This window comes from Eumetopias jubatus, unplaced genomic scaffold (assembly GCF_037043125.1).
Source record: "Eumetopias jubatus isolate StellerSeaLion01/CBP00866 unplaced genomic scaffold, mEumJub1_p1.0 scaffold_9, whole genome shotgun sequence".
In the NCBI taxonomy this organism is placed as follows: domain Eukaryota; kingdom Metazoa; phylum Chordata; class Mammalia; order Carnivora; family Otariidae; genus Eumetopias; species Eumetopias jubatus.
The window spans coordinates 117,308,603-117,335,296 of record NW_028274815.1 but is presented as its reverse complement, the minus strand read 5'-3'; the positions used below and the strand labels follow the sequence as shown (position 1 = coordinate 117,335,296).

Below are 26,694 nucleotides of genomic sequence, written 5' to 3'. Positions count from 1 at the left end.
GCAATTTCAGATCTCTCTCGGACTCTCCTGTCTCCCCTCCACTTATAAGGACATTTGTGGTTACGTTGGGTTACCTGGATAAACTAGAATAATCTCATGATTCTTTTTTTTTCACATTCAGTATTTCTATTTACTTGTTTAGCAGAGTATCTCCCCACCCTTTCCTTTAAGTTAGTGTGACAGTTTTCCATAATAAACTACTTAAAGAGAAGCTTTGGTTGAGAACGGAATGTCAATCTCGTGATTCTTTTTTTTTTTTTTTAAGATTTTATTTATTTATTTGACAGAGAGAGACAGTGAGAGCAGGAACACAAGCAGGGGGAGTGGGAGAGGGAGAAGCAGGCTTCCCGCTGAGCAGGGAGCCCGATGTGGGACTCGATCTCAGGACCCTGGGATCATGACCTGAGCCGAAGGCAGACGCTTAACGACTGAGCCACCCAGGCGCCCCAAACTCGTGATTCTTAACCATATCTGCAGAGTTCCCATTGCCGTGTCAGGGGATTTGAAGGTGAACATCCTTGGTGGTGGGGGCGCACTATTCTGCCTGCCACAGAATGTAAATTGCTGTAACAGCTTGAGAGAACAATTTGACATATTCAGGAAAATGGAAGATTTTCATTGTCAATACCTAATAATTATACTTCTAGATATGATCCCAGGCAAATTCTTACATATGTGTACAAGGAAACATAAGAATTGCTCATCCTAGCATTATTTGTAACAAAAAAAGTGTTTTTAAAAGATTTTCTTTATTTATTTGAGAGAGAGAGACACACACACAGCATGAGCAGGGGGAGGGGCAGAGGGAGAAGCAGACTCTCCGCTGAGCAGGGAGCCCGACGCGGGGCTCGATCCCAGAATTCTGCGATCATGACCTGAGCCAAAGGCAGATGCTTAACCGACTGAACAACCCAGGTGCCCCTGTAACAAAATTTTTTTTAGAATAACCTAAAGTGTTCATGTCCCTAAATAGGGGAGAGAGTTAGCCATACAACAGATACTCTAGTTCAGTTGAACAAAGTACAGAAGCATGTATCAACACGAATAAATCCCCCCCAAAAAATAAATCTCCCAACATAAATTTGTGGGTTTTTTTTAAGACTTTGTCAGAGAGCGAGCACAAGCAGGGAGAGTGGTAGGCAGAGGGAGAAGCAGGCTCCCCGCTGAGCAGGGAACCCCCCCCCATGCGGGACTTGATCCCAGGACCCTGGGATCATGACCTGAGCTGAAGGCAGATGTATAACTGACTGAGCCACCCAGGCATCCCTCCCAACACAAATTAGGATGAAGTCATGGGTGGAGCTAGAGAGTATAAGTGAAATATGTCAGTCAGAGAAAGACAAATGCCATGATTTCACTCATGTGGAATTTAAGAAACAAAACAAATGAGCAAAGGGAAACAAACAGACTCGACTATAGAGAACAAACTGATGGTTACAGTGGGCGAGGGGGGCGGGGAATGGGTGAGACAGGTGAAGGGGATTAAGGAGGGCACTTGTCGTGATGAGCACCAGGTGATGTATGGAAGTGTTGAATCACTATATTGTACACCTGAAACTAACAGAATGTTGTATATTAACTAACTGGAATTAAAATAAAAACTTAAATTTGGGTGAAGTAAGCAAATTGGATGATTCCCAATTTGTGGAAGTTGGCACCAACAGGGCATTTCCCCTTTCTCTTCCTGAAAATCATCCCAAACCAAAGGGAACAACAAAAATCCAGCTTCTGCTTATGGTGAAATCAGGAGAGCTTTACAACTGCAAACCAGCAGGAAGCCTGGGAGAGCTATCAAGAGCCACGTGGTTGAAGTTTGTGTGTGTGTGTGTGTGTGTGTGTGTGTGTGTGTGTGTGTTTGTGTGTGTGTGTGAGAGAGAGAGGAAGCAGGGGAGGACATCACTCAGTGGAGCTCAGTGTCAGCAGCATCTTTGTCTCAAAGGGAAAGGGCACACCTGAAGGGTTAAAGCCTGCATTGCTCACTGAAAGCTAAAAATACTAGAGAAAATGTAAAAACCTCTTTAAACGTAGTGCTGAGCTTCCCAAGAAAATACATGGTTTTAGAGGAAAAACATTAAAAGCAGGAACTGTTTTAAAATCATGTATCCAGGATTTTGTTATTATCCATGTATGGCAAGGCCAACAGATCAGGAGGTGATTGCCTTTGAAAGATAGTCTGGGGACACCTGGATGGCTCAGTCGGTTGGGTGTCTGCCTTGGGCTTGGGTTGTGATCCCAGGGTCCTGGGATGGAGTCCCGCATTGGGCTCCCTGCTCAGCAGGGAGTCTGCTTCTCCTCCTCCCTCTGCATGCCACTCCCCCTGCTTGTGTGCTCACTCGCTGTCTCTCTGACAAATAAATATTAAAAAAAAAAAAGAAGAAGAAAGATAGTCTGTTGTTTGTTTCAGTTCTCAAGAGGACGGGGTGGGCTGGGCAGTACAGGGCCACACAGGGAAGTCCAAAGGAGAATGCAAGGGCTAGAGCCTCTGTTGTGGTTTCTGCAGGAAAAGCAAGGCAAGGCAGGGTAAGCCGACTTAGGATTGGTTAGTGTTGAATAATTCCAGCAGGCTCTTGGGTACAGGGGCTGTCTCGCTGTCTCTTATCTGGTACCTGGCTCTGGAGTGATTAGGACAGAGGAACTTACTTCCTGGAGTAGAAGAGCCAGATGGAGGAGATGGTTCAGAGCACGGGCTCTGGATTGGTTGGTTTCCATATGAAAGGTGCCCTGGGCAGTGAGTTATCATACACAAGGTGAATAAGCATATGCAAAGATGCTCAACATGCCTCGTCATCAGAGAAATGCAAATTAAACCACAGTGAGCTACCACTTTGCATACGCTAGAATGGTTAAAATAAAAAAGGCTGACAATACCAAGTGTTGCTAAAGATTTGGAGCAACTGGAATGCTCATACCACTGCAGATAGGAGTGTAAACACTAAAAATATATTGTTGTATATAAATTATACTTCAGTAATTTGTTATGTATTTATTAAATGATGTAGTTATCAAACCAGAAAAGTAAGTGTAATACATAAAGTTAAAAAACATGCAAAATGGTGCTATATATTGCTTAGGGATGTGTGTACATGTAATAAAACTATTTCATTTTTTTGTGTGTGAGTCCTAAACCTCAAGTAAAGGGTTCTGGCTACTTCAGGGATGAAAAGGGAATTAAATCAGGTAAGGGGATTCCATTTGTTGGTAGTGTTTTCTTTATTAAGCCAGGCACACACATGGTCATTGATTTATTTTTATATTAGTTAAAATATCTTTATCATTGTAAAAAATAAAAGTGAATAATACAGAAAGTTATGATTTGAATATTAAAGCCCTATACATCTTGCCACATAATTTCTGTTTCATTATATTTTTCATTATACCTATTTGTAGGTCTTAAACATTTCATAATTAATTTAAAAGAAAATAAAAGTCATGTTGTCAAACCTCAGTTAATTCCTCACGGTGGGAGATCTCTCCTTGGTAACTTGCTGCTTACACTTAACTCTGAGATTTGGTCCACCAAGGGTAACCTTGGGTTACAACCGTGACAATTCTCTCAGCCCCAATTCCTGTCCCCTTAGGCCACCAACCTGGCTCCTGCGGACCCCAACGGCAAGGCAGACCCTTACATGGTGGTGAGTGCTGGCCGAGAGTGGTGGGGCACCAAGGAACACTACATCCCCAAGCAGCTGAATCCCGTCTTTGGAGAGTGAGGCTGGGCCCTGGGCTTGGGAATGGGAGCACCTTTACCATCTGACCCCAGGGCCCCAGGGCTCCCACTCAGGCAGCTGGCGTGGTGATGGTGAGGGAATGGACAGAGGCTGCTGAGACCCCCGGAGCCCCTGCCCCCACAAGACCACCTCCTAGGGCATGGGGGTGTCCTCAGCCATTCTCCCTCCTGGCCAGGGTCCTGGAGCTCGGCATCTCTCTCCCTGCTGAGCCAGAGCTGAGTGTGGCTGTGTTTGATTATGACCTCGTGGGTTCTGATGACCTCATCAGGGAGACCCACACTGACCTGGAAAACCGATTCTATAGCCACCACAGGGTGAACTGTGGGCTGGCCTCCGAGTATGACATGTGAGTCCTACAGACCCTCAGGAGCCATTCTGAGTCTGACCAACGACATTCAAGTTTACATTCCCATTGGTGTGTCCAGATCCTTTGATTTCATAGAAGGGGACCTCCCCATGACCAAGACCATATAGCATAGTGGGTCAAGACCTGGGCTTAGGATTTGGGGTCTTATAATAAGTCACTTGATCATTCTGAGCCTCCATTTCCTCAGCTGCAAAATTGGAGGTAACACCAATATCTCCTCCATTGGAGCATGTGGCATACATCTTCGATTTTCATGGTTACCATAAGGGGGGACTAATCTGCCTCCTGGATCCCGTGTCTTCAGGGGTCCCCATCCCTGCCCCTGTGCCCAACTGTGTCCATATGCTAACCCCGACTGAGGCATTTTTCTCTTTCTGCTCACAGGGATGGGTACAATGCCTGGTGGGGATGCATTCCACCCTTCGCAGATCCTGGCGGGGCTGTGCCAACGCTGTGGCCTCTCTGGCCCTGAATACTGAGCCGGAGCCGTCAAGGTGGGCAGCAAAGTCTTTCCGACACCACCTGAGACCCTGCCCCCAGGTACCAGCCCCTCTCTGATGGACAACCCCAAGGGAGCAAGATGGTTAAACAAGGTACAGGGGGCCCCTGGGGCCTACTCTAGTGTGTCCCCAGAAGAGCCTGCCTCCTTTGGCAAGCAGAGGAAGGGAGTTTGGCTGAGTAAGGACGAGGTTCTTGGATGGTGGGGAGAAAATGGTCTTTGTAGGTGAGCATGATCCTCAAAGAGTCAAAGCAGACCTCTCAGAGGCATAGCTAATCAAGCTTCCAGAACATAGGGTGGCCCATAAGGGGTCTCATATGACAAGACATGGCTGCAGACTTGAGTTCATGCCTCATAAATGGCTGGTGGTCTGTCCCTAAACAAGAGTTTTTGCAAAGCCGTGGCCCCTTCAATCCCACTGTCCCTCGACTGCTGGCTTTTCACTGGGAAAAGTTGTTAGAGAAGCATCTCCCCACTTTCTGTGCCTTGTGGACTTGCCCTCCCAGCCCATGGGCTTCGTCCCAAACAGCAGCTACCTCAGCTATGCACTTCCGTTGAGGGGTGGGGGAGGAAGGCAGGAGCGTTGGGAACTGTACAGAAGCCAAGCTTGCGCACCTCTTGTTGCAGGTGGGGGGGCTTCCAGGGGGACCAGGGAGGTCCCTGAGGAGGCGCAGGCACTGCCGGTGCTGTGGCACTGGCAAGAGAGGCCAGAGCTTGGGATCTAGCTGGTGCCCGAGCACATGAAAACTTGGCCCCTCTACCATCCCTGCAGCCCAGGGCTGCTGCAGGTGAGGGAGGGCTCAGCACCCAACCCCAGAACCCCAGGACTCCCACCTCCTCCTGGACCCTGGGCCCTCATGATGCCCTTTCCCCAAGACCTTTGCTGACCACTTCCGATTCTGGCTCCTGATCCTGGTCCCCAGCAACCCCACTCCAGTCTTAGACCCCCATCCTGGACTCCATACCTCCTCCCCTGACTTTGTCCCTGCAGGATCCCGCACCTCTGGGCCACCAAGGCTCAGATCTGGCACTCCCAATCTGACCTCAACCCCAGGTCCCTAGGATCTGGACCTTGGGAACACCAGATCTTACTTTTGACCTCAACCTTCCACTCCAGGGCCTGATCCTTAACCTCAGCACTGGAACCCCCACTTCAGACTCTACCTTCATTTCTCGCCCACACCCCCTAGCCGCCACCCCGGGATCTACCCGACTGTGCCCTCTGGACCCCAGCTCTTCCCTCCGTCAGGACAAGGCACAGCCTCTAGCCACAAGGCTATCAGGGGAGGTTGGGTCCTCAGTGGGACCCTTCAGTCTGGTCCTGTGTTCCCAGGGATCCCTTCACATGTGGATCGATATCTTCCCCCCACGATGTGCCTGCCCCACCCCCAGGTGACATCAAGCCTCGACAGGCAATCAGGTGAGCGCTCTGACCCCTCCTCCCCTGGGACAGGCACAGGCTGGTGACCCAGGCTTTTCAGTTAGGTGAGCCACTAATTTCCCTTCCTTCTCATAAGCCATTGTGAGGAGGGGCTCTGTCACTTGTAACCAAGAGCTTAAATACCAAAAAACCCCCTTCGGACTTGAGCTCGTCGGAGTGGAGCTGTGCGTAGGGGGTTCGTACTTCAGATGCTGTCCGCAATCTGTCACTTTCTCCCTCTGGGCTCTGCTTTCTTTGCTGTCACTCTCAGGGCGGCTTCTGCAGTCTGGGGGCAGGGTGGCTGCTGCTAACAGTGCCAGGCTTACATCTTACCAGCTAGACTCCTTGAGCAGAAAAATAAACACGTCTTTACCAGCAAGAGCAAAAGTCTCAGGGCTGACTCTCCTCGGAGCAGCCTGCTTCCAATGCTGATCGCTTAACCAATCCTTGTGGTTGGGGGGCTGGGATACGCTGATTGGCCAGTCCTGGGTGATGTCCTAGGGGGTGTCGCCACCTCTGGAGCCAGGGGGAGGTGGGTCTTCCCCTCTAGAATCACACAGACTGCCAATGGGGGTGGGGTGGGGGGGCTCATCAACAGAAAATCACGGTGCTATCAACAAATGAGAGGAAATTGCTGGTGGGCAAGAGAAAACGAGATATCCCGGAAAACCCATGACAGCTAAGGACAGGGCTATTTGGGGTAGTAGAGGAAAGCTGGAGCCCCTCCTGCCCCTCAGGGACTGCTCGCTCTCATCCCCACTTTGTCTCTCTCCCCCTCCCACGTGTCACTGCAGACTGGCTTTCTCTCCCCTGTACCCTAGAACTGCAGCTTGCATGTCACCCTGGCTGGTGGTGGCTCCAACTCTGTGTCTGATGTTACTCAACCTTTCAGGCTCTGGATTCCAAATTTATGGGAGAAACTAGTTAGACCAGCTTTGGTCAACAGACCATTCCTGGTGCCATCTGCTGTGGTGGGGGTGATCCCCTTAAGCCCCACAGACATCCTGATCACCCAGCTGGACACATGGAGGTGCTCAGTGAATGTGATGGCCATGGCCTAGGTCCTTCCTGCTTCCTGCAGCCCCTGTCAGGACCCCCTCAAGAGTCTGAAAACTCTTCCACTACATCCCCCAGCTGTGAGCTCAGAGTCATCATCTGGAACAGGGAGGATGTGGTTTTGGATGATGTGAACCCACTCACTGGAGAGCTGTCCAGTGACATCTATGTGAAAAGGTGAGCCTGCGGGCCACCTGGGCAGATGGCTGTGGACTAAGGTGAGATCACAGGCGCTTGGGCCTTGGGCTGAGCCAGAGCCCTGTCTCCTAGGCCCACGATGGGTGCCGGGAGCTGGGGGAGAGCTGGGTCTTGGGTTGGGTCCTTGTGCCCTGGGCCCAGCGCTCCGCCTGCCCCTCTCCCCTGGTTGCAGCTGGGTGAAGGGCCTGGAGCACGACAAGCAGGAGACAGACGTTCACTTCAACTCTGGGGAGGGGAATTTCAGCTGGCGCTTTGTGTTCCACTTCAACTACCTGCCCATGGAGCGGAAGGTGAGCGTCTGCCGCAGGCCTGGACCCTTCGCCCTGCAGGAGGCCGAGTTCCGGCAGCCGGTGGTGCTGGTCCTGCAGGTCTGGGACTATGACCGCATCTCCGCCAACGCCTTTCTTGGTACAGCTTGGCCTTCCTCCTGCCTCACCCCCGAGGCCCCAATTTCTGCCCCCGCTGCCCCTGCCCCTCTGGCCCTTGGTTCCCTACTCTAACCTAGCCCTGAATCGCGGGTTTCAGACCCTAGGTCACTAATCTTGGCTTTCTGGCCTCATTACTGAACGTAGCCCAGAGCACAGTGACCTCCATTCCCACCCAAAGTCCCTGATCCAAGGTCACTTTGGACTCTGACACCATGGTCCCTGCTTTGGCATTCTGGTCCCATCCTTGGCCGTTTGGCCAGGCTCTGACAAGCTGCTGACGCGTGGGCTGTGCTTCTGATGCCCCGAGGCACAGTCCTGCTGTGCGGCCTTCTCCCCCGGGGCCCAGACAGACCTTGATCTCTCGCCTAACCCCGGGAGCTCTGGACTTGCAGGATCCCTGGGGCTGCAACTGCCGGACATTGGGGCGGGGGGTGCTGAGGCCCCGAGCTCTGCTCCGTGCAGTTGGCCTGCGACGGGGCGGGGCCCAGGTGCAACCTCTTTCGCTGCCGCCGCTTGCGGGGCTGGGGGCCTGTGGTGAAGCTGCGGGAGCCAGAGGCTGAGACCCGGGAGCAGCGGGAGGCTCCAGCGGACAAGAAGAGGCGGAGGAAGAGGAGGAAGGGCCGGCCGGAGGACTTGGCGTTCACAGACCCCGGGGGCAATGTCCACATCCTCACGGTGGGGGCGGCGGGGGGTGGGGGCGGGGCCGGGCCTGAGCCCACCTACGAGCGCCGCCTCTGTTCCCCCTTTCTCTAGGGGAAGGTGGAGGCGGAGTTTGAGCTGCTGACCGCGAAGGAGGCGGAGAAGCGGCCAGTGGGGAAGGGGCGGAAGGAGCCCGAGCCCTTGGACAAGCCCAAGTGAGGGGGAGGCACGGGAGGCGGGGCTCGAGCCGGGGCGGCCCAGGGGCTTCCTCGGCGTTCCAACGCCCCCGCTCCCCCCGCAGCAGCCCGAAGACGTCCTTCAGCTGGTTTGTGAACCCGCTGAAGGCCTTCCTCTTCATCTGGCGCCGGTACTGGCGCATCCAGGCGCCGCCGCTGCTGCTGGCCCTGGGCACCGTCTTCCTCCTCCTGGTTGTCTACAGCATGCCCGGCCAGACCAGGCAGGTCATCTTCCAACCCCCTCCACCGGCCCTGACCCTAACCGACCGTGGACCCTCTTCCCGGAACCCCAGCCTCTCAAATCCCGCTCCTGGGGAGTCCGTCGCACCCACACGAGCTGTTTGAGTTCACTGCTTTCCTTGAATAAACTTGACCGTGCCTCCCTTCTGACGCCTGGACATAGGTTGTACGTGGTAATACAGGGGGCGGAAAACCGAGATGTTCCTGGGTGACAGGTGCTGGGGAGTCACCCAGGGGTGTGGGAGGCTGCCCCGAGGAAGAACGGGACCTGGCAGGAAGTTCAAGTTAGAGGAGTCCTGGCCACCGAGCTGTCATGCCCTCTGGGCAGCCCACCTGTTGCACCTGCTCCTGACGATGACTGGGTCCCTTTCACTTAACCTGCTATGGCTTTTGCCATCCATTCTGTGACAGCCAAGCACTTTGTGTACGTCATTAGTTTATTCTTCAACGCTGAGAGTAAGCACATCAGCACACTTTTGGTTGCAAACAGAAATCCCAGCCCAAGCTGGCTTAAGCAAAAAGGGATTCTGGGGAGCCGGCATAGCTGCAATTCCCGGGGTTTACCAGGCAGCTCGTCACAGGGTTCAGACGATGTCACTAGGACTGGTTCTCTGCCTCTGGGCTCAGCTCTGCTGTCCTCTGGGGGCTAGCTCATTTGTAGACAGGGTCCCCCATCAGAACTGCAGGATGGCAGCACCAACCTCACATCTGCCCACATTCACATCCAGGAGAAAGCTTTCCTAGTCCTGAAGGAGCCTGGCCCGCACTGGGTCCCTGGGGGTGGGAGGGTGGGGTGGGGGGTGGGCTATGCTGATTGGGGCCTCCCTGGAGCTTAGGGTGGGACATCAAACCTCCTCCCTAACACAGAAGCTGAGAAGGTAGACAGGGAGGTTCCTAGAGGAAATTCAGGACACTCTTAAGTAGGAATGGTTTCTGGCTGACCAAAAAAACAAGGCTCACCATAACTGGCAACCTGATCTGCAACTTACAGAGGAGACCCGGCCAAGGTCACACAACTCGTGAGGGCTCCCATCAGAGCTCAAGTTCAGGTCTTTCTGCCTCTAGATATTTTGCTCTCATCGTCCTACTTCCCTCCCTACTGCTGTCTTACCCAGACACTCCCTGAGAAACGATCAGATGAACTTGACCAGCTGGACGTCCCTGCTTCCCTGGGCTGCCGCACAGTGGGGTCCTGGGCCTAGCTCTGTGCACGTATTAAGGGCTGTGATGGGAAGCCCTGATGAGCTCCAGAGCTGGGGGTCTGACGCCAGCCCTGCTCCAGAATGGCCACTGCTACCCTCCCTCCATTTTCCAGTTCTGCCTCCACCTAGGAGACTGCACATGACCTGGTTGGACCCCTCTCAGTAGACTGAGCCCAGGGTGGCAGGGAGAGGCCCCGGAAGAGGTGGCAAGCCCCAGCCTGCACGCAGGGCTAGTACCCCTGGGCTCAGACCGTCATGAGCCTGAGGGCCATGGTGGCTCCAGGAAGCTCATACTGCCATCTTAGCCCTGGTGCTGAACCCAAAAGGCCTGAAGACCACCGCAGAAGAGGGACCGAGGACAGGGCTGGGGGATGGACATCCGTCTGGTTTGAATAAAGCCCTATTAGCCAGGGGATGTCCACGTGGGGCTCCCAGAGGGCCCGATCTGTCAGTCCTGACTGCCTTCAGTAAGTGGCTGTGATGAGAGGTTGTTTCTAGGCTCTGGCCAGACGCAAGAAGCACATGGAGACCAGCAAGTACTATCACAATCAATAGATTTATCAACCTGCACTGAGACCGGCGCTGAGTGGGGGTGGGGTGGGGAAGAGGCTGGGAATGACCACAGGGCCAAAGAGAAACAGGAGGAGAAGAGAACAACAGAGGGGAAGGAGACAACTACGTTGTCTTCCCGAGATCAATTTTCTTCTGGATGGCTCGAGCCGAGTGGTAGATGAGTGAATCGATGAGTCCAGCCACTGGGGAGAGATACAAGGGCGGGCACTGGCCCCGCTGGGCCCTTGGCTGGACCCCAGAGCCTTGTCCCCTAACCGGCTAGGCCAGCATCTGCCCTTGGCCGTTGATGTGCCCTCCTTCCCCAACTAAAACTCTGGCAGGGAGCCCGGGCTTCACATGCCCCACCACGCCCCAGCCCCAGACAGACGCCCTGGGGCTTCTAACCTGTGAACATGCCCCCGATGATGGCGCACACGCCCGTCAGGAAGTGCGTGAAGGACCTGGTGGAGGGACGGGGCGGGGGTCAGCCGGCACCCCTCCTCCCCGCAGTCCCGGGCCCCTCCCTTCCGCCACCCTCACCTGTGCTTCTCTGTCAGCTTCACCATCATGGGCGACAGCTCATACAGCACGAAGACTCCGGGAAGCCCCTGGTCGCCCATCAGCCCATTTGCAACCTTCTCGTGTCTGGTCACAGAGAACTGATTTGTCCTCAGCACCTGGGACAGGAAGGGAATCTGGGCCGGGGCCGAGGCTCTGACCTGGCTCCCAACCCCCTCAGCCCTACGCCTGCTCCTGCCCTTGTCCGGAGCGCCCGGACTGTGTGGGAGAGAAAACGAGGCCCCAGGTTGCTAATGAACACCGCAAGGCCCGGGGGCCACCCAGACACACTCTCAGCCTCACCACCCCGGCTTCTGGTCCCGATCCGGGCTACAAGGGGTGATTCTCTCAGCGTGGGTTCAGGGATGGGAAGCACCTCGCCAAGGCCGCACCATGAGCTCCTGGCAAGGCCAGGCCTGACTTCCTGTCTGCCGAGATGCTGCTCCACGGGCCACAGCAGAAAGGGGAGGAGGGGACCCGGGAAGGGTTAGCCCCCAGCCCAGGGCAGACCGTGGGGACAGTGAGCACCAGGCACTCCGGCTGTGAGGGTACCTCACCTACCCCCTGCCCCGGGTTGTCATCCATCATACGGGGATAAGAGCAGCACCCCACTTCCCAGGTCAGCAGGACTCAAGTGCTTGGCACCAAGACGGACTCTGATACTTGAGCTCCTGCAGACTCACCTCCCCGTCTACCTTCATGTACACTGTGGGTACCACCTTCACAAAGTACTGGAACATCATGGAGGCTGCAGCAAGAAAAGAGCACCGGACATGGGTGCCGGGCAGGGCTTTGGCAGCCGGGGGCTACCTCCCAGGCTGGTACCTTGGGGTGCGGTGACGTTGGTGCGGTCCAGGGGGTTCACAATGCCAGGGTAGTCCTCCCCGAATGACAGGTGCCGGATGTAGTGGGTCATGTTGATCTGCAAGCAACACCAGCACCTGAGCCTCAAGCACTCAAGGCCCCACCAGGCCTCACCCCATCAAAGGTTCCTCGGGACAGCAGCAGACAGGATGCTGGGGAGGGGATGTGTGCAGATGGGGGAGGGAGGGAGAGGTCCTGCCTGGGAGAACATGACCAACACGGGCCTCCCCATACCCCACCAGGGAACTCCTTTCTCACAGAGTCCACAGCCCAGGGCCTCTAGTTTGAGGTTCTGGCTGCATCCAAGCACAAAGCAAGTAAAGGCTGGGCACGGACAGGATGGCAGGTGTCAGCTCTGCCTGGAAGTCTCAAGCGAAGGGAGCTCGGACTGGGTGGGGGGGGCGCCAGGTGTCCCAGCTCTGACTCCTGTCCTGTTCCAGTCTTTATTTTTTTTAAGATTTTACTTATTTATTTGAGAGAGAGACAGAGCATGAGAGGAGAGAGAGAGTCAGAGGGAGAAGCAGACTCCCCGCTGAGCAGGGAGCCCGATGTGGGACTCGACCCCAGGACTCCAGGATCATGACCTGAGCCAAAGGCAGTCGTTTAACCAACTGAGCCACGCAGGCATCCTGTTCCAGTCTTTATTAACCTCAGCCATTAGAGGGGTTTTTAAAAACATGCAAATCTGATTACATCATGACCCTGGTTAAAGGGCCAATAGCCTCCACCGCCTACAGGAGAGAGACCCAACCGCTGCTCAGCCTGAGGCTTGTGAGGTCTGGTCCAGGCCGAGCCAACCTCTCCAGCCTCCTCCTCCACACCGGCCGCTGTGGGTTCTGAGAAGTGCTCCACTCCCTCCTGACTTTGCCGGAGGATCCCTCTGCCCAGGACACTCCGGTCCAGCCCCATCCCCCATCTCTGGCCTGTGCAAACCTCAGTTCTTGACCCTCAGACTGATCCCCTGGCAGAATATGGTATATTTTGGGGGCGCCTGGGTGGCTCAGTCGTTTAAGCATCTGCCTTCGGCTCAGGTCATGATCCCAGGGTCCTGGGATCGAGCCCTGCATCGGGCTCCCTGCTCTGCGGGGAGCCTGCTTCTCCCTCTGCCTGCCGCTCCCCCTGCTTGTGCTCTCTCCCTCTGTCAAATAAATAAATAAAATTAAAAAAAAAAAGAATATGGTATATTTTTATCTGCTCCCCCATCACAGGACACCCCTACGGAGACACGAAGGCAGCAACCATCTCCCACACCCAACCGCCCTGCATCACTTCCGGCGGGTACGTACATTGTCGAGGCCGAAGCTCTGCAAGTCATGGACTAGGAGAGAAGGGAGAAGATGTCACCAGGTGTAGAGGACTGGCCTCCTGGCTCCCTCAGCGTCCTTGCTCAGGCCTCCTCACCCCTCTTGGGAGTGTGACTGCCCAGCTCCTCTGACCCTTCATCCCCCGTCAGGCCTGCCTTGGGCCTGTGTGCGAGTCCACGCCCTCTTCGGGCCTTAAGAACACAGACCCTGATTCCCTCCTGACACGTACAGGGAGCCCTCCACGGGCATCTCCCGGGTTTCCACTCCCATCAAGTCCCCGCTTGCACCTCAGGAGACAAACCCCACTGACTCTGGTCTCTCACTAAATACAGCTGAGGGCCAATCGCTGAGCCCCAAGTGAGGTGGGCCCTGAGAAGGTGGTCTTCCCCGACCCCTGTGCCCCCCCACCCTCACAACCCCCAAAGGAAATGCCATGGGTACCCTGTACCATTTATTCCAGAACCAGTGCTTCCTGCCCTCTGGCCCTGATCTCTACTTCAAGGAACCCTACCTGAAAAGTAAGACCCCAATCCCAGGACCATCCAAACCTCCCCCCTGTCCTGGGAGGGTAGACTGCCCCAGAAGCGGAGGCTTGCCTCCCTGGGGCAGGGCCACTTACTCTCCACAGCATGGACTGCAGCATGGGGGAGGGCAGGAGAGAGAGGGAGGAAGAAAAAAAAGATTGAGAGCTTCACAACGAGAACTACGGAGTAAGACACACGGTAGAAAGGAAGGCTGGAATATTCCTGCCTCAGCAGCAGGGTCTGGACCCAGCTAACAAGCCTCCTCCTGGTCCCGCCCCTAGGGGAACTCTTCCCTGGCCAGGGAGGAATGCAAGGGGTCTTGGGGGCGGAAGTATGGTGGCCTAGGAAGAATAAAAGATTTAGAGCCCAATAAGCCACTTCCCTAGCTGTGTGACCTTGGGCAAGTCACTTGCCCTCTCTGGGCCTCAGTGATTTCTACAAAGGGCTGTCCTGAGGACCAGGTAGGATCTAAGATGGAAAAGTATGAGGTAAACTTTATAATCCCCCCACCACCCCCAAAGCAACAAAGATGTCAGAAACTAGCTCCCAGACCTTCCATTCAACCAGATCTCTGGTCTCAGGCAACTGTAGCTTTGTGTTTTGAACATCCTCTCGGGATGCAGAGCACCTTTGCTCTGCCCAAGTGGAGGAACAGAGCAGCTGCGGGGGCCACCAGACCTTCTTCTGCACCAGGGCCCGTGCCAACCTCGACACTGACCATCTCCCAGCATCCCCGTGAGACCACCCTTCCCCTGACTCCCTCCAGAAGAGGGGGCTCTGGACTCACCTTCTGCCCCGGCCCAGCCATCAGCCTCACCCCCGCACGCCGCCTTCCAGACCAGCAGGGCTACCTCCAGCAGGCCGCTGCTCCCGCTCACCTTAGTCCCTGGGCAGCTCAGGACTGCCAGCTCATCTCTCACTCCCGGACTCCAGTCACACTGTGGCTCTGTACGTCCCCTAATATGATCCTGACTCCTATCCCTCCCAGGCCCTCCCAGGGGCCCCCGTGACTCATCAGTAAAACCCCTACATCTTCCGCCACTACACATGCCACTCACCGTCTCGCTCCAACCTTGGCCTGGCCCTCCCTTGAAGGTACTTTTCCCCGCAGCCCCCTCAGGGGTGACAATTTCTCCCCCACACTTAGCCTCCTCCGTGGCCTGAAGTGAGGCCTTGCTCCTTAATGCCACTTCCAGACCATGGCCCTTAGAGCTGCCCTAAAAATCCCCAGCTTTGCAGCTCATGGCAAACTATACCAACTCTCCCTACTTGTCTTAGTCACTTCGAGATCCACATAGAAGCGCAGGTTGGCCCTTCCGCGCCTCTACTCAATGGCTCTAGCCTCTGGCCGCAACTCTCTCCCCCACAACCTTGTTGCCCTTCCCCACAATCTCCCCATCAGCCAGCTGCCATCCTACCTGTCCTGATTTCGTTTGCCTTTCACCAAGTCTGGGCTTCCTACACTCCTAGGGCACTCAATTCTGTCTTCTTTTTCCTTCTCAAGGCCCTCACTCCAGCGACGGTCCCACCCGCCCCAGAGCATGACTGGCCAGCTCTGCCGCAGACTGTCCCCTCTGCATATAACCGACTGCTACCTCACACATCTTGCAAAACCCCTCCCTTGAGTCCAAACGTTCCCTCCAGCTCCAGCCCACTCTCCTCCCTTTCGAGCAGACTCCACGGAAGAGCGGTCCTTACTCACTGGCTCCAACTCCTCTCCCTTTACTTCCTGAGCCACGCAGTGGGTGCTCCCTATTGCTCCACGAAAACGGCTGTCAAGGTCATACACCCGATGGGCAACTCTTACCCCACGTCCAGAAACATCTGGTCTGGGTTTGGAAACGCCTCCCTCCCCGGGCGTTCAGGACACCACCTCTCGGCGGGCTTCTCGTCTGACGAGCGCCGCTTTCTCCCGACGCCTGTGTCCTCTGATGGTGGAGCTCTCCTCCCCGCCCACCCTCACCTACAGGGCAACGTCATCCCGTTCCATGGTTTTACATACCCGAGGACTCCCACATATGCATCTTGGGGCCAGACCTCTCCCCTGACCTCCAGATCCAACAGCCAGCTGCTTACTTGCATCTGGGCTGTCTAAAAAGACACCCAGAGCCCACCGGTCAGAACACGTCAGACGCCGAATTCCTGCTTTATTCGTCCAGCCATCTAAACCCGTTCATCTGAATGTTCCCCTCTCCCTAAATGGCAACTTCATCCTTCTCACTCCTAAGCCACAAGATGTCCGAGTCGTCCCTGACCTCGCCCATCGGCATTACCCTCCAACATCAGCAATTCCTGCTTGCCCCTCCGCACCACTCTGGCCCGGCCCCCACCATCCTGTGCCCGGATGGATCACGGCCATGGCCTCCCATCGGCTTCTCTGGTTCTGTCCTGCCCCCCCCAGTCTTGTCCACAGAGCAGAGCGCTGCCCACCTCTGCAAAGTCAAGTCACATCATGTAGCACCTCCTCAGAGCCCTACGATGGCTTTGTGTCTCATGGAGAGTGACAGTCCTTGTCCCTGTGGTGGCCTCCCAAGCCGGGTACCTGGCTCACCTTATCCCTAACCACACCACCCCGCTCGCTGTGCTCCAGCCCCCCGCTTTCTTACCGTACCTCCAACTCACCAAGCCCATTCTCGGCTCAGAGATTTGCATTTGCTCTTCTCTCTGCTTCAAACCCTTCGCCCGGACACCCTTATGGCCAGCTCCTTCACCTTCTTCAGGTCTTTACTCAAATGCCGCCCCATCAGGCCCTCACCGCCTGCCCAATACCCAGCAGCACACATGTACCATCTCCCCAGAGCCCTTCACCTCTGTCATCTTTATCCTGCCTTTCTTGGGTTTGTAGTACTTAATAGCATCTGGTAGTCCATACATTCTACATACTTGTTTACGGTCTGCTTTACTAGAACGCTCAGGACAAGTACTGTTTTGCTCGGTGCTGTACTGTTAGCACCCAGACTCGAAGGGGGCACGCAGTGACTACTAAATATCCAGCGGGTGCACGAATGAATACATGAATGAAAATAAATCCCATCTATTCATCCCTGGGAACCACCCTGTGAGGGAGGTCCTAGTATCTGCAGCCCCATTTTACAGGAGAAGAAACTGAGCGGGGCTCTGAAGTCCCCAAATCTGACAAACTCAGGAGGGGCCGAACCTGGGTTTCAAACCGGCTCTGCTGACCCCAAAGCCTCCCATGCGGCTCACGTGATATTGGGAGCCACCCGTTAGACAGCCGGGCGCAGTGCTGCGGCCTTCACCTGCACAAGCACCCTGGGAGAGAAGGACCAGCCTCTCCATCTTATAAAGGAGGAAACGAGCCCAAAAAGATTAAGAAACTTCCTCCAAGTTTCACACAGCCAGTAAGGTCTGACACTGAACTCTGAACCCAGGCAGTCTGGCTCCCCAGCCCATGCTCTTAACCGCGGACCGAACTCCTGCCCCGAGATGGGGGTCTCCCCGGGCCAGGTGGAGGGGCGCTCAAACTCGCCAGGGCATCCGGGGTTGAAAACTCCCTGGCGGATGCAGGCCCACTCACCATGCACGTGGGACTGCTGGAAGCTCTTCCCGGGAGCAAAGTGGAAGTTTCCGGCCACCTGTAGCGGATATTCTGTCTCATTCTCCAGCCGTCTCCTCCCTTCCTCTGGTCTCCTGAGGGCCTCAGTGGGCCCTCGGTTCACCGTGGAGCGGGGCCAGCCCACAGCTGAGCTGGCCCTTTCCCACCTCAGTCCCTCCCGTACCTTGTTGACTTCTAAGAAGCCATATACTTGGCATCCTTCATTCTTCTGCTCCTGCATCTTCTGGCTGAAGCCTTCTCGCCGGCACTGCTCAATAGTGTCTGGGTTCTTGAAGGCCCAGCCCCGACGGCGATAGGCCTCCCGCACATCTTCACAGGTGTTACAGCACCTGCGGGAGAGGGGGGTGCGGGGTGAAAGCAACACAGAGGCACGGACCCCGAGCTCGCAGCTTGGGGGACAGAGCAGTTCTGTCCACTAACGAAGCCTCTGCCGGCCTCATCCCTGGCCACCAACTGTTCCCAAACTCCGTTCCCTCAGAGGCAGCAGGACTGTTAGAAGTACGTATCTCCATTCTGTTTGGGATGGCAGAGAGCAGTGCTGGCCGCGCAACACTGAATGCAGCCAATGCCACTGAATGGTACACATGAAAACGGTTAAAATGGTAAGTTTTAAAAGTTATGTATATTTTACCACAGTGCAAAAAATATTAAATACATATCCCCAGGCCCTACCCTAGACCCGCCGAATCAGCTTCTCAGGGGCCAGGGCCCGAGGAACATAAGAGCAGTGGCCACATATCACGGGCCTAATTACCTGGGCTGGGCCTTCAATCTCAGTGCTTTTTATACAGGATACATCTAATCCTGATGTGACTGTTTACAGGAAATGTGTTACCATCACCCCCTTCACCAGACAGGTTATGTGGCTTTGCCCAAGGCACAGGGGTGGAACCCAGGCAGCTGGACTCCAGAGGCCACTTCTGAACCAGAGCGGGCACCACTCCAGCCTCGCCCCCCCGCTGTGGCCCCACGCAGGGCCTGGCCACAGAGCCCCAGTCACCTGCAGCAGGAGCAGTGACTGAGGCACGCACCCCATCCCCGCTCAACTCTTGGTCCAACTTCACCCACCTGCTGCGGAGTCCGACACAGGCTGAGGATGGCTGAAACAGAGTGCCCAGCAGGAGCCCCCCACCTCTGGCTCACCTGATGTCTTCCGTCTCGGCACCGTAGCAACTCTCACAGCGATCAGGGTCCAGGGAGTCAGGGTCAAACACTTTTACCTCGACCTTCCCAAGCTCTAAGGGGAGGACAGAGGCAGGGGCATCAGCTGGGAGCAGAGAGAGTGAAATCTGCACCCCTGACCCCCTCATAGGCCCTTTGGCCTGTGGCCTGGGAATAATAAAAGCTATAATAATAGCTCATACTGGGGCACCTGGGTGGCTCAGCTGCTTAAGCGTCTGCCTTCAGCTCAGGTCATGATACCAGGGTTCTGGGATCGAGCCCCGCATCAGGCTCCTTGCTCAGTGGGGAGTCTGCTTGTCCCTCTCCCTCACTCTCTCTCTCTCAAATAAATAAAATCTTAAAAAAAATAGCCAATATTTATGTGGTGTACACTATGTGTCAGGCACTAAGCACTTCCACACATCTATTATTTCTCTAAATAAAAGTACTAGTAATGAAACAATAACCGCAAATACTAAATGTTACCTGACTATAGGTCACTGTGCACAGAATGTCTTTCACCTGCACATGGACCCTAGGAAGGTGGGGATTATTATTACCCACATCATACTTGCAAAGGCTCGGAGACTCAGAGATGAGAAGTGGCTCTGTCCAATGCGACACAGTAAGAGGCAGATTTCAGCCCCCAGTTCCAAAGTGTGTGCCTTTAACCCCCTCACCTTGGAGCTACACCTCAGGCCTCCTCTCCGTGCCCGATTCCCTGCCTGTAACTACCTCCTCCTAACCGCAGACTTCAATATTTAATAACCCGACCTCCTGTCTTCCCACAGTTGTATTTTGTCATCTCATCTCAGCCTCATCCCGCTTCATTTCCACACACACCTAGACCTTATTTCCAATGACCGCAAACCTTCCACAATTTCGAGTATCCCAATCTCGAGTATTTATCCTTATTTTCCCAGCTCATCTGGGAAATGTCTCTGGTACCCAGAAACCACCAATTCTTTGACAACACTAACATTATCACTCCCTCATGCCCTCGCTTCCCTCCGTATTTAAGTTCCATGGTCCAAATGGAGAAGGGACTGTTGGTCTTCAATAAATGCTGCTGGGGGGGCGCCTGGGTGGCTCAGTCGGTTAAGCGACTGCCTTCAGCTCAGGTCATGATCCTGGAGTCCCGGGATCGAGTCCCGCATCGGGCTCCCTGCTCAGCGGCGAGTCTGCTTCTCCCTCTGATGCTCCCTCCTCTCATGCTCGCTCTCTCCATCTCATTCTCTCTCTCAAATAAATAAATAAAATCTTAAAAAAATAAATAAATGCTGCTGGGAAAACTGGATATTCATATGCAAAAAATGAAAGTGGACCCCTAGCTTACACAACTCAATAAATTAACTCGAAATGATTAAAGACTTAAATGTAAGACTTAATACTGTAAAACTCCTAAAAGAAAATAAGGAAAGAGCTCCCTGACATTGATCCTGGCAATAGTTTTTTGGTTACGACACCAAAAGTATAGGCAACAAAAGCAAAAATAAACAAGTGGGATTACATCACAATAAAAGGCTTCTGCACAGCAAAGGGAACAATTAACAAAATGACAGGGCAACCTATGGAATACAAGAAAATACTCACAAATAATATGTCTGATAAGGTGTTAATAGCCAAAATATATAAGTAGCTCATACAACTCAACAGCAAAACAAACATGCAAACGATCTAATTAAAAATGGACAAAGGACCTGAATAAACATTTTTCAAAAGAACACATACAAATGACCAACAGGCAAATGGAAAAGAGCTCAACATCATTAATCAGGGAAATGCAAATCAAAACCATAAGGTATCACCTCACACCTGTTAGAATGGCTATTATCATTCAGAAATAAATAAGTACAAACAAACAAGAAATAACTAGTTTTGGGGTGCCTGGCTGACTCACTCAGTAGAGAATGCAACTCTTGATCTCGGGGTTGTGAATTTGATCCCTACATTAGGTGTAGGGCCTACTTAAAAAAAAAAAAAGAACAAGAATAACTAGTATTGACAAAGATGTGGAGAAAAGAGAACCTTGTGCACTGTTGGTGGGAATGTAATTGGTGCAGCCACTATGGAACAGTATGGAAGTTCCTTGAAAAATTAAAAAGAGAACTACCATATGTTCTAGCAATCCCACTTCTGGGTATATATCCAAAAAAAAAAAAAATCACATCTTATAGGTATCTGCAGTCCCATTTTCTTTGCAGCATTACTTAGTCAAGACATGGAAACAATCTAAGTGTCCGTCACACATGAATGGATAAAGAAAATATGGTGTATATATACATAATGGAGTATCATTTAGCCATAAAAAGAAGGAAAGCCTTTATTTGCAACAACATGGATAAACCTTGAGGACATTATACTAAGTAAAATAAGTCAGAAAAAGACAACTTTATGATCTCACTTACATGTGGAATCTAAAAAAGCCTAATTCATAGAAACAGAGAATAGAATGGTGGTTGCCAAGGGCTGGGAGGTGGGGGAAATGGGGAGATGTTGGTCAAAGTGTACAAACTTCCAGTTATAAGATGAGTAAGTTCTGGGATCTAATGTACAGGATGGTGATTATAGTTAATAATACTGTACTGTATCCTTGAAAGTTTTTTTTAAGATTTTATTTATTTATTTGAGAGAGAGAGAATGAGAGACAGAGAGCATGAGAGGGAAGAGGGTCAGAGGGAGAAGCAGACTCCCCGCTGAGCAGGGAGCCCGATGTGGGACTCGATCACGGGACTCCAGGATCATGACCTGAGCCGAAGGCAGTCGCCTAACCAACTGCGCCTTGAAAGTTGCTAAGAGTAGTTCTTAAATGTTCTTACCACACACACAAAAGATAAGTATGTGAAGTGATGGATGTGTTAACTAACCATATTGTGGTAATTATTTCATAATACATATGTAATTGAATCATCAAATGATACATCTTAAATTTACACAATGTTCTACTTTCTTTTTTCTTAAGTAGGCTCCATACCCAGCATGGAGCAACGTGGGATCTGAACCCACAACCCTGAGATAAAGGCCTGAGCTGAGACCAAGAGTCGGACGCTTAACCAACTGAACCACCCAGGCACCCCCATAATGTTGTATTTCAATTATATCTTGACAAAGCTGGAAAGTAAATTCCACGGCCCGCTGCTCTAATTATTCCCTTGCACAGAACCAGAACCCGTCTGTTCCTTGCTCTCTTTGTTGTGCAAGCCTAGCAAAACCCAAACGCTGGTTAAATTCAACTCTCTGGACCTACTTCTTGCCTGTGCCTCCCTTAAGACTGTCTGGCAATCCTACTTCATTTCACTAATCAGCTCACTTTCCTATTCTCTGAGATGACTAATTTATTTTTTTAAATTTTTTAAAGATTTTATTAGAGAGAGAGAGAGAGAGAGAGAGAGAGAGAAGAGCATGAGAGGGGGGAGGGTCAGAGGGAGAAGCAGACTCCCCACTAAGCAGGGAGCCCCATGCGGGACTTGATCCCAGGACCCCAGGATCATGACCTGAGCCAAAGGCAGATGCTTAACCAACTGAGCCACCCAGGCACCGCCTGAGATGACTAATTTATAGCTTTTCCTCTCATCTTAGGCTCCCAAAATCCGCTTCCCTTTCTTCACTCTTAGTTAATGACCTTGCTTTCAATTTCTACGAAGAACAGAGAAGCAACCGAGTCTACTTAATCTCCCCACCAAATCCACCACACCAAATGCATTCTCCGCCAGCCCTTACCCCCCTTCTCTGCTCTCTCTTATGGCAAAACACCTGAAAGCGTTATTTTCACTCAATGTCTCTCTTTCCTTTTCTGTTCTTTAATCAGATTTTCATCCTCAACAGTATCGAAACTATTCTTTGTAAAGTCCCCAGTGGCCTCCATGTTGCCATTTGCAATGGTCAACTCTTACTCATTTTACGGGACTATCAGTGGCTTTTGACAGTTGCTCACTCTCTCTTCTTGAAACTCTTCCTCCACTTGGCTTTTGCAACATCTCCTATTTCTCTTCTACCTTAATGGCTCTCAGTCTTCCTTCCTGGATCCTCATTTCCTGACTTCTAAATATTGGGGGAGCTCAGGGTATAGTTCCTAGACCTCTCCTTACATTTACTCCCTAGGTTTTCTTTTAGTCCCATGGCTTTAATGCCATCTGAATGTTGATAACTCCTACATTTATATCTCCAGTCCTTCTCTAATGTCTAAACTGGTACATCTAAGTGCCTCCTTAACATCATAAGGCTATAAAATGGGCATCCCAAATTTAACATGCCTCAAACCTGAAATCTATTCCCCAATCCTCATCCTTCCTTGTGGGACGAGTCCCCAGGTCCCCAATGATCACCACCTCCTGGGATTCACATTCTTATGTAGTCCCCACCTCCCATAATGAATAGGGCTGATCTGTGTAACCACCTGTATAATGCAGAAATGATGGTGTCCAACTTCTGAGGCTAGGTCATAAAAGATGCTGTGGTTTCTACCTTGTGTTCTCCCAGATCACATGCACAGGGAGAAGCCAGATGCCATGCTGTGAGGACACTCAAGCAGCTCTACTGAGAGGCCCATGTAGTGAAGGCACTGAGGCATCCTGCCAACAGCCACACGTGTGAGCTATCTTAGAAACAGATCCTCCAGCCCCAGTCAAGCCTTCAGATGACTGCAGCCTCAGCCAACAGCTTGACTGCAATCTCATGAGAGACCCTAAGCTAGAACTACCCAACCACACCATTCTTGAATTCCTAACCCACAGAAACTGAAAAAATAAATTTTTGTTCTATTAAGCCACTAATTTTGAGGATAATCTGTTACACAGCAGCAGATATATAATACTCCCCTGTCTCTCACACACACAAATCCTCTTTCTCCTCTATAGTCATGCCTATTGCAAGTCATTTATTTGCTCAGGCCCAAAACCTTGGAATCAACCTTGACTCTGCTCTCTTATACCCTATATCCAAACCAGCCAATTCTCTGGTTTTACTGGTGTTCAATATATTGCTGTTGAACAAACAACTGATAAAACTCAGAACACAGCAATCTCTAAGGTGTGAGAAATCATAGCTTTGAGGAGGGTTTTGCTATGGTGGGAAACAGTTAACGTAAGCATTGGGAGGCCGCCTAGGGACAGGAAACGGAGTTAGGGTGACCAGCCACTCTGTACCAGGCATCATGCATATATGACTTCATTTGATCCTGTAATTCCATGTGGTGGGTACTACTGTTTATCACCACTCTATAGCTGAGATCGTAGACTGCAACAGACAAAGTTACATCTGAATTCAGGCAATCTAACTCAAGAATGTAAACTCTTAACCTTAAGCCACCCTGCATTCCAAAGGGGAAGAGCACTAGGGCTGAATTCAGCTAACGGGACGGGGAAGCAAACACCCAGAGAAATGTGGGTCCATCTAGAGGAGTTCTGCCAAGGCAACAGCACATGAGTCCCATCCTCAAACTTCTGTTACTCATCTGTGATAGGCAGGGATTGGAGACCTCTGAGAATGATAGCCAACTAGAGTACTCTACTCAATACATAGGCCAGAAGCCTGGATTTCAGGCCACTCTGATTCTTAATAACTGGGGGACCCTAAGCAAGCTACTTGACTTCTCTGGGTCTTAGTTGCTTCATTTGTCATTTGGCCAGCCACATCCCACTTGCCAGAAGGAAGGGCTTGGGCATGTCCAGCTCTGGGATCTGAGATCTGGCCTCCTCCCCACAGTTACCATGACGCTCGGCCTCTGAGCTCACGGGGATGCCATCCTTATCTAGCCGTTGCTTAAACAGGTTGTGTTCCACATCCAGCTGCTGCTCCCCAGCCACATCCATGGCATCGATGCTCAGATCTGGAAGCAGGAAGTCAGGGTAAGGTACTGGGAACCTAGGGGCAAGGGGAGAATCTGGGTTTTGGAGGGTGAGAGGATGCTGGGATTGTCTGGGGGCAGCAGTGGACTAGGGGAAAGAGGCTGTCCTGGAGTCCCGTCCAGAACCTAAGGCTGGAGGTGTGAATCTGGAAGCCCACCTGAGAACCTGCAACTCCCACCCCTGGTGGGTACTCACAGGCACAAGGCATGTGCGGAAAAAATACGTCGATGTTGATCTTCAGTTTATCTCCCCGTGACTTGTCCACGTAGAGTTCAGGATGCACCTGGAGCAGCACCACCTCAGTAAGACTTGGCCCTATGCTTCTCATTCCCCACTCCCATCCCTAGAATGCCGAGCCCCGCCCACGTACTAGGCTCCGCCCCTTACCTCAGTGGTGAGGTAATACTGCAGCTCGGACAGAAACAGTAGCAGCATGAGAAGGCCACTGACAATGGTCACTGCGGGGAAGGGAGCGAGGGTCAGAAGGGCCTCTGCTCCACTCTCTCAAGCCCCCCGTAGGCCCGGCAGGGTCCAGGCGCCCCGGCCAAGCTCTCGGACACCCATGTCCCCGCGACCCCGGCCCCGCCGCGGCCTACCCGTGGCGCCCCCGCAGGTCTTGACCCGGAAGTCCTCCAGAGTCTTGGGGTAGGCATCGAACTGCTTGAGCTTCCCCAGCGCCTCCATGGGGACCAGCCGGAAAGGGGACGCCAGCCGGCCCGCCCCTGCAACCTCCTGCTTCCGGTTCGGAGCTTGAGCCACGCCCCCCGTCCGCACGCAGGCGCAGCAATGCGCACGCTTGGCCCCGCCCCTCGCTCGCATTCTCCCTCCGGTCGCCACGCCCACGGGTGCTGGGGAGGGCAGAGTTTTAACACCGTGGCGGGAACAGCTCTCTCAGTCCCGGCGGTCTTGGTCTTGTCTTGTGGACAGGGCGCCCGGAGACGACTCTGCGGGGCAGAAACAGTAATAGCAGCATTCGCTTGCCTTGACCTAGGAACTGCGCCAAGAGTTTCGCATCAGAGGCCTGGAACAACATGGAACCTCCTAGCACAGTGGCTTTCAAAGTGTCTCCAGCTAGCAACCTCGTCATCACCTGGGCACTTGGTTAAAAATGCGTATTGGGCCCCACCACAGACCTGCTGAATCAGAAACTCTAGGACTTGGTCCCAGGTGATTCCCTGCAGTTAGTTTGAGAATCACTGCTGTGGAAAGTAGGTGGGACTTTTATCTCCATTTTCTGAAAGAGAAACTGCCCTGGAGAAGCTAAGTAACTTGCCCTGGATCACAGCCAGTTAATGGCAAGGCAACCCCACCACACCACTCTTGAATTCCTAACCCACAGAAACTGAAAAAACAAATTTTTGTTCTATTAAGCCATTAATTTTGAGGATAACTTGTTAACACAGCAACAGATAGGTAATATTCCCGTCTCTCATACACACAAATCCTTTCTCCTCTCTAGTCATGCTTATTGCAAGTCATTCATTTGCTGAGGCCAAAATCCTGGAATTAACCTTGACTCTGCTCTGTTATACCCTGGATTGTGATTGGGTTGATTCCAGCCCATTTCTTCTGGACCTCAAAGTACCCTGGGAGCCTCCGTGCTTCTGAGCATGGCTCATGAAGGTGCTTGGCTCAAATCATTTCAGGGATGTAAGACCAGAACTTTGATAAAAGGTGGCCCGGAGGACTGTTGTAGTCTGTAGGAGAAATTGATGTGCTGGGTTAGGGAAGGCTTCCAGGAAGAGAAGGGACACTGGAACTGGGTGACCTGTGGCGGTGTGACTCTGGAGAAGCTGAGCGATGTCAGAGTCCCCCTTTTGCCCTCAGGCTGCAGTTTGCTAGGGATGTGGGGGAAAGAAAACAAGCTCATGTTAACTGGAAACTGACAATATGCCAACTGCTGTAATCCATTCTACCCTGGGAGGTAGGTGCTATTTCAAACCCCACTTAGAATGAAAGGAAAGGAAACAGCAGAATGTGCCTTGTGCTGTGAAGCAAATAATCAGGGAACTGTAACAGTGACAATAGGGGTGGGGAAATTTCTGTTTTAGGAATTCTAGAATTAGATGGTCCTTCCCTTTCCAGAATTCTTTTAGGTGGCCATGACAGGAGACCAAGACACTTACTAGTTAGAGACTTCATTCTTCATAATGTCAGGCTTTATACTAATGCTTCAATCTTCTCCGTCAGGGTGGAATCCTTCAACCTTTGAGCAGGTGGGGCCTGCACAGGACTGGTTCACTCTGCACATGCGGCTGCCAGCAGAGGGGGTCACTGGTCCCCTGTAGCTGTAGC

The 26,694-nt window shown here is 52.6% G+C and overlaps 1 protein-coding gene and 1 pseudogene across 2 annotated transcripts; one reads left to right on the top strand and one right to left on the bottom strand.

Moving 5' to 3' along the window:
• The window catches only part of LOC114220744 (fer-1-like protein 4), a 31,053-nt pseudogene extending 22,137 nt beyond the window's left edge, over window positions 1–8,916 (top strand).
• A 1,634-nt stretch (window positions 8,917–10,550) lies between these two features.
• Window positions 10,551–25,153, bottom strand: ERGIC3 (ERGIC and golgi 3). 2 transcript variants are annotated; one of them, XM_028118755.1, is made up of 13 exons: window positions 24,996–25,153; window positions 24,787–24,857; window positions 24,595–24,682; window positions 24,261–24,380; window positions 18,536–18,629; window positions 17,556–17,721; window positions 17,354–17,411; window positions 13,274–13,305; window positions 11,949–12,045; window positions 11,807–11,871; window positions 11,106–11,242; window positions 10,971–11,026; window positions 10,551–10,768 (listed from the first exon to the last, which is right to left on the bottom strand). In XM_028118755.1, the coding sequence occupies exons 1-13, from the start codon at window positions 25,081–25,083 to the stop codon at window positions 10,689–10,691; spliced, it is 1,152 nt and encodes a 383-aa protein (XP_027974556.1). In that variant the 5' UTR covers window positions 25,084–25,153; the 3' UTR covers window positions 10,551–10,688. The 2 variants fall into 2 exon arrangements, with proteins under 2 accessions (XP_027974556.1, XP_027974557.1); XM_028118756.2 differs by lacking the exon at window positions 24,787–24,857 and having other exon boundaries at window positions 24,996–25,148.
• Between the last annotated feature and the right edge of the window lie 1,541 nt (window positions 25,154–26,694).

Bases quoted from the DNA above. Each gene is read 5' to 3' on its own strand.
- ERGIC3 (XM_028118755.1), bottom strand. From the start codon at position 25,083: ATGGAGGCGCTGGGGAAGCTCAAGCAGTTCGATGCCTACCCCAAGACT. The intron at 11,872-11,948 runs GTACCAGCCTGG...TTCTTGCTGCAG, and splicing joins CAACGTCACCGCACCCCAAG to CCTCCATGATGTTCCAGTAC. The intron at 11,243-11,806 runs GTGAGTCTGCAG...TTCCTGTCCCAG, and splicing joins ACATGAAGGTAGACGGGGAG to GTGCTGAGGACAAATCAGTT.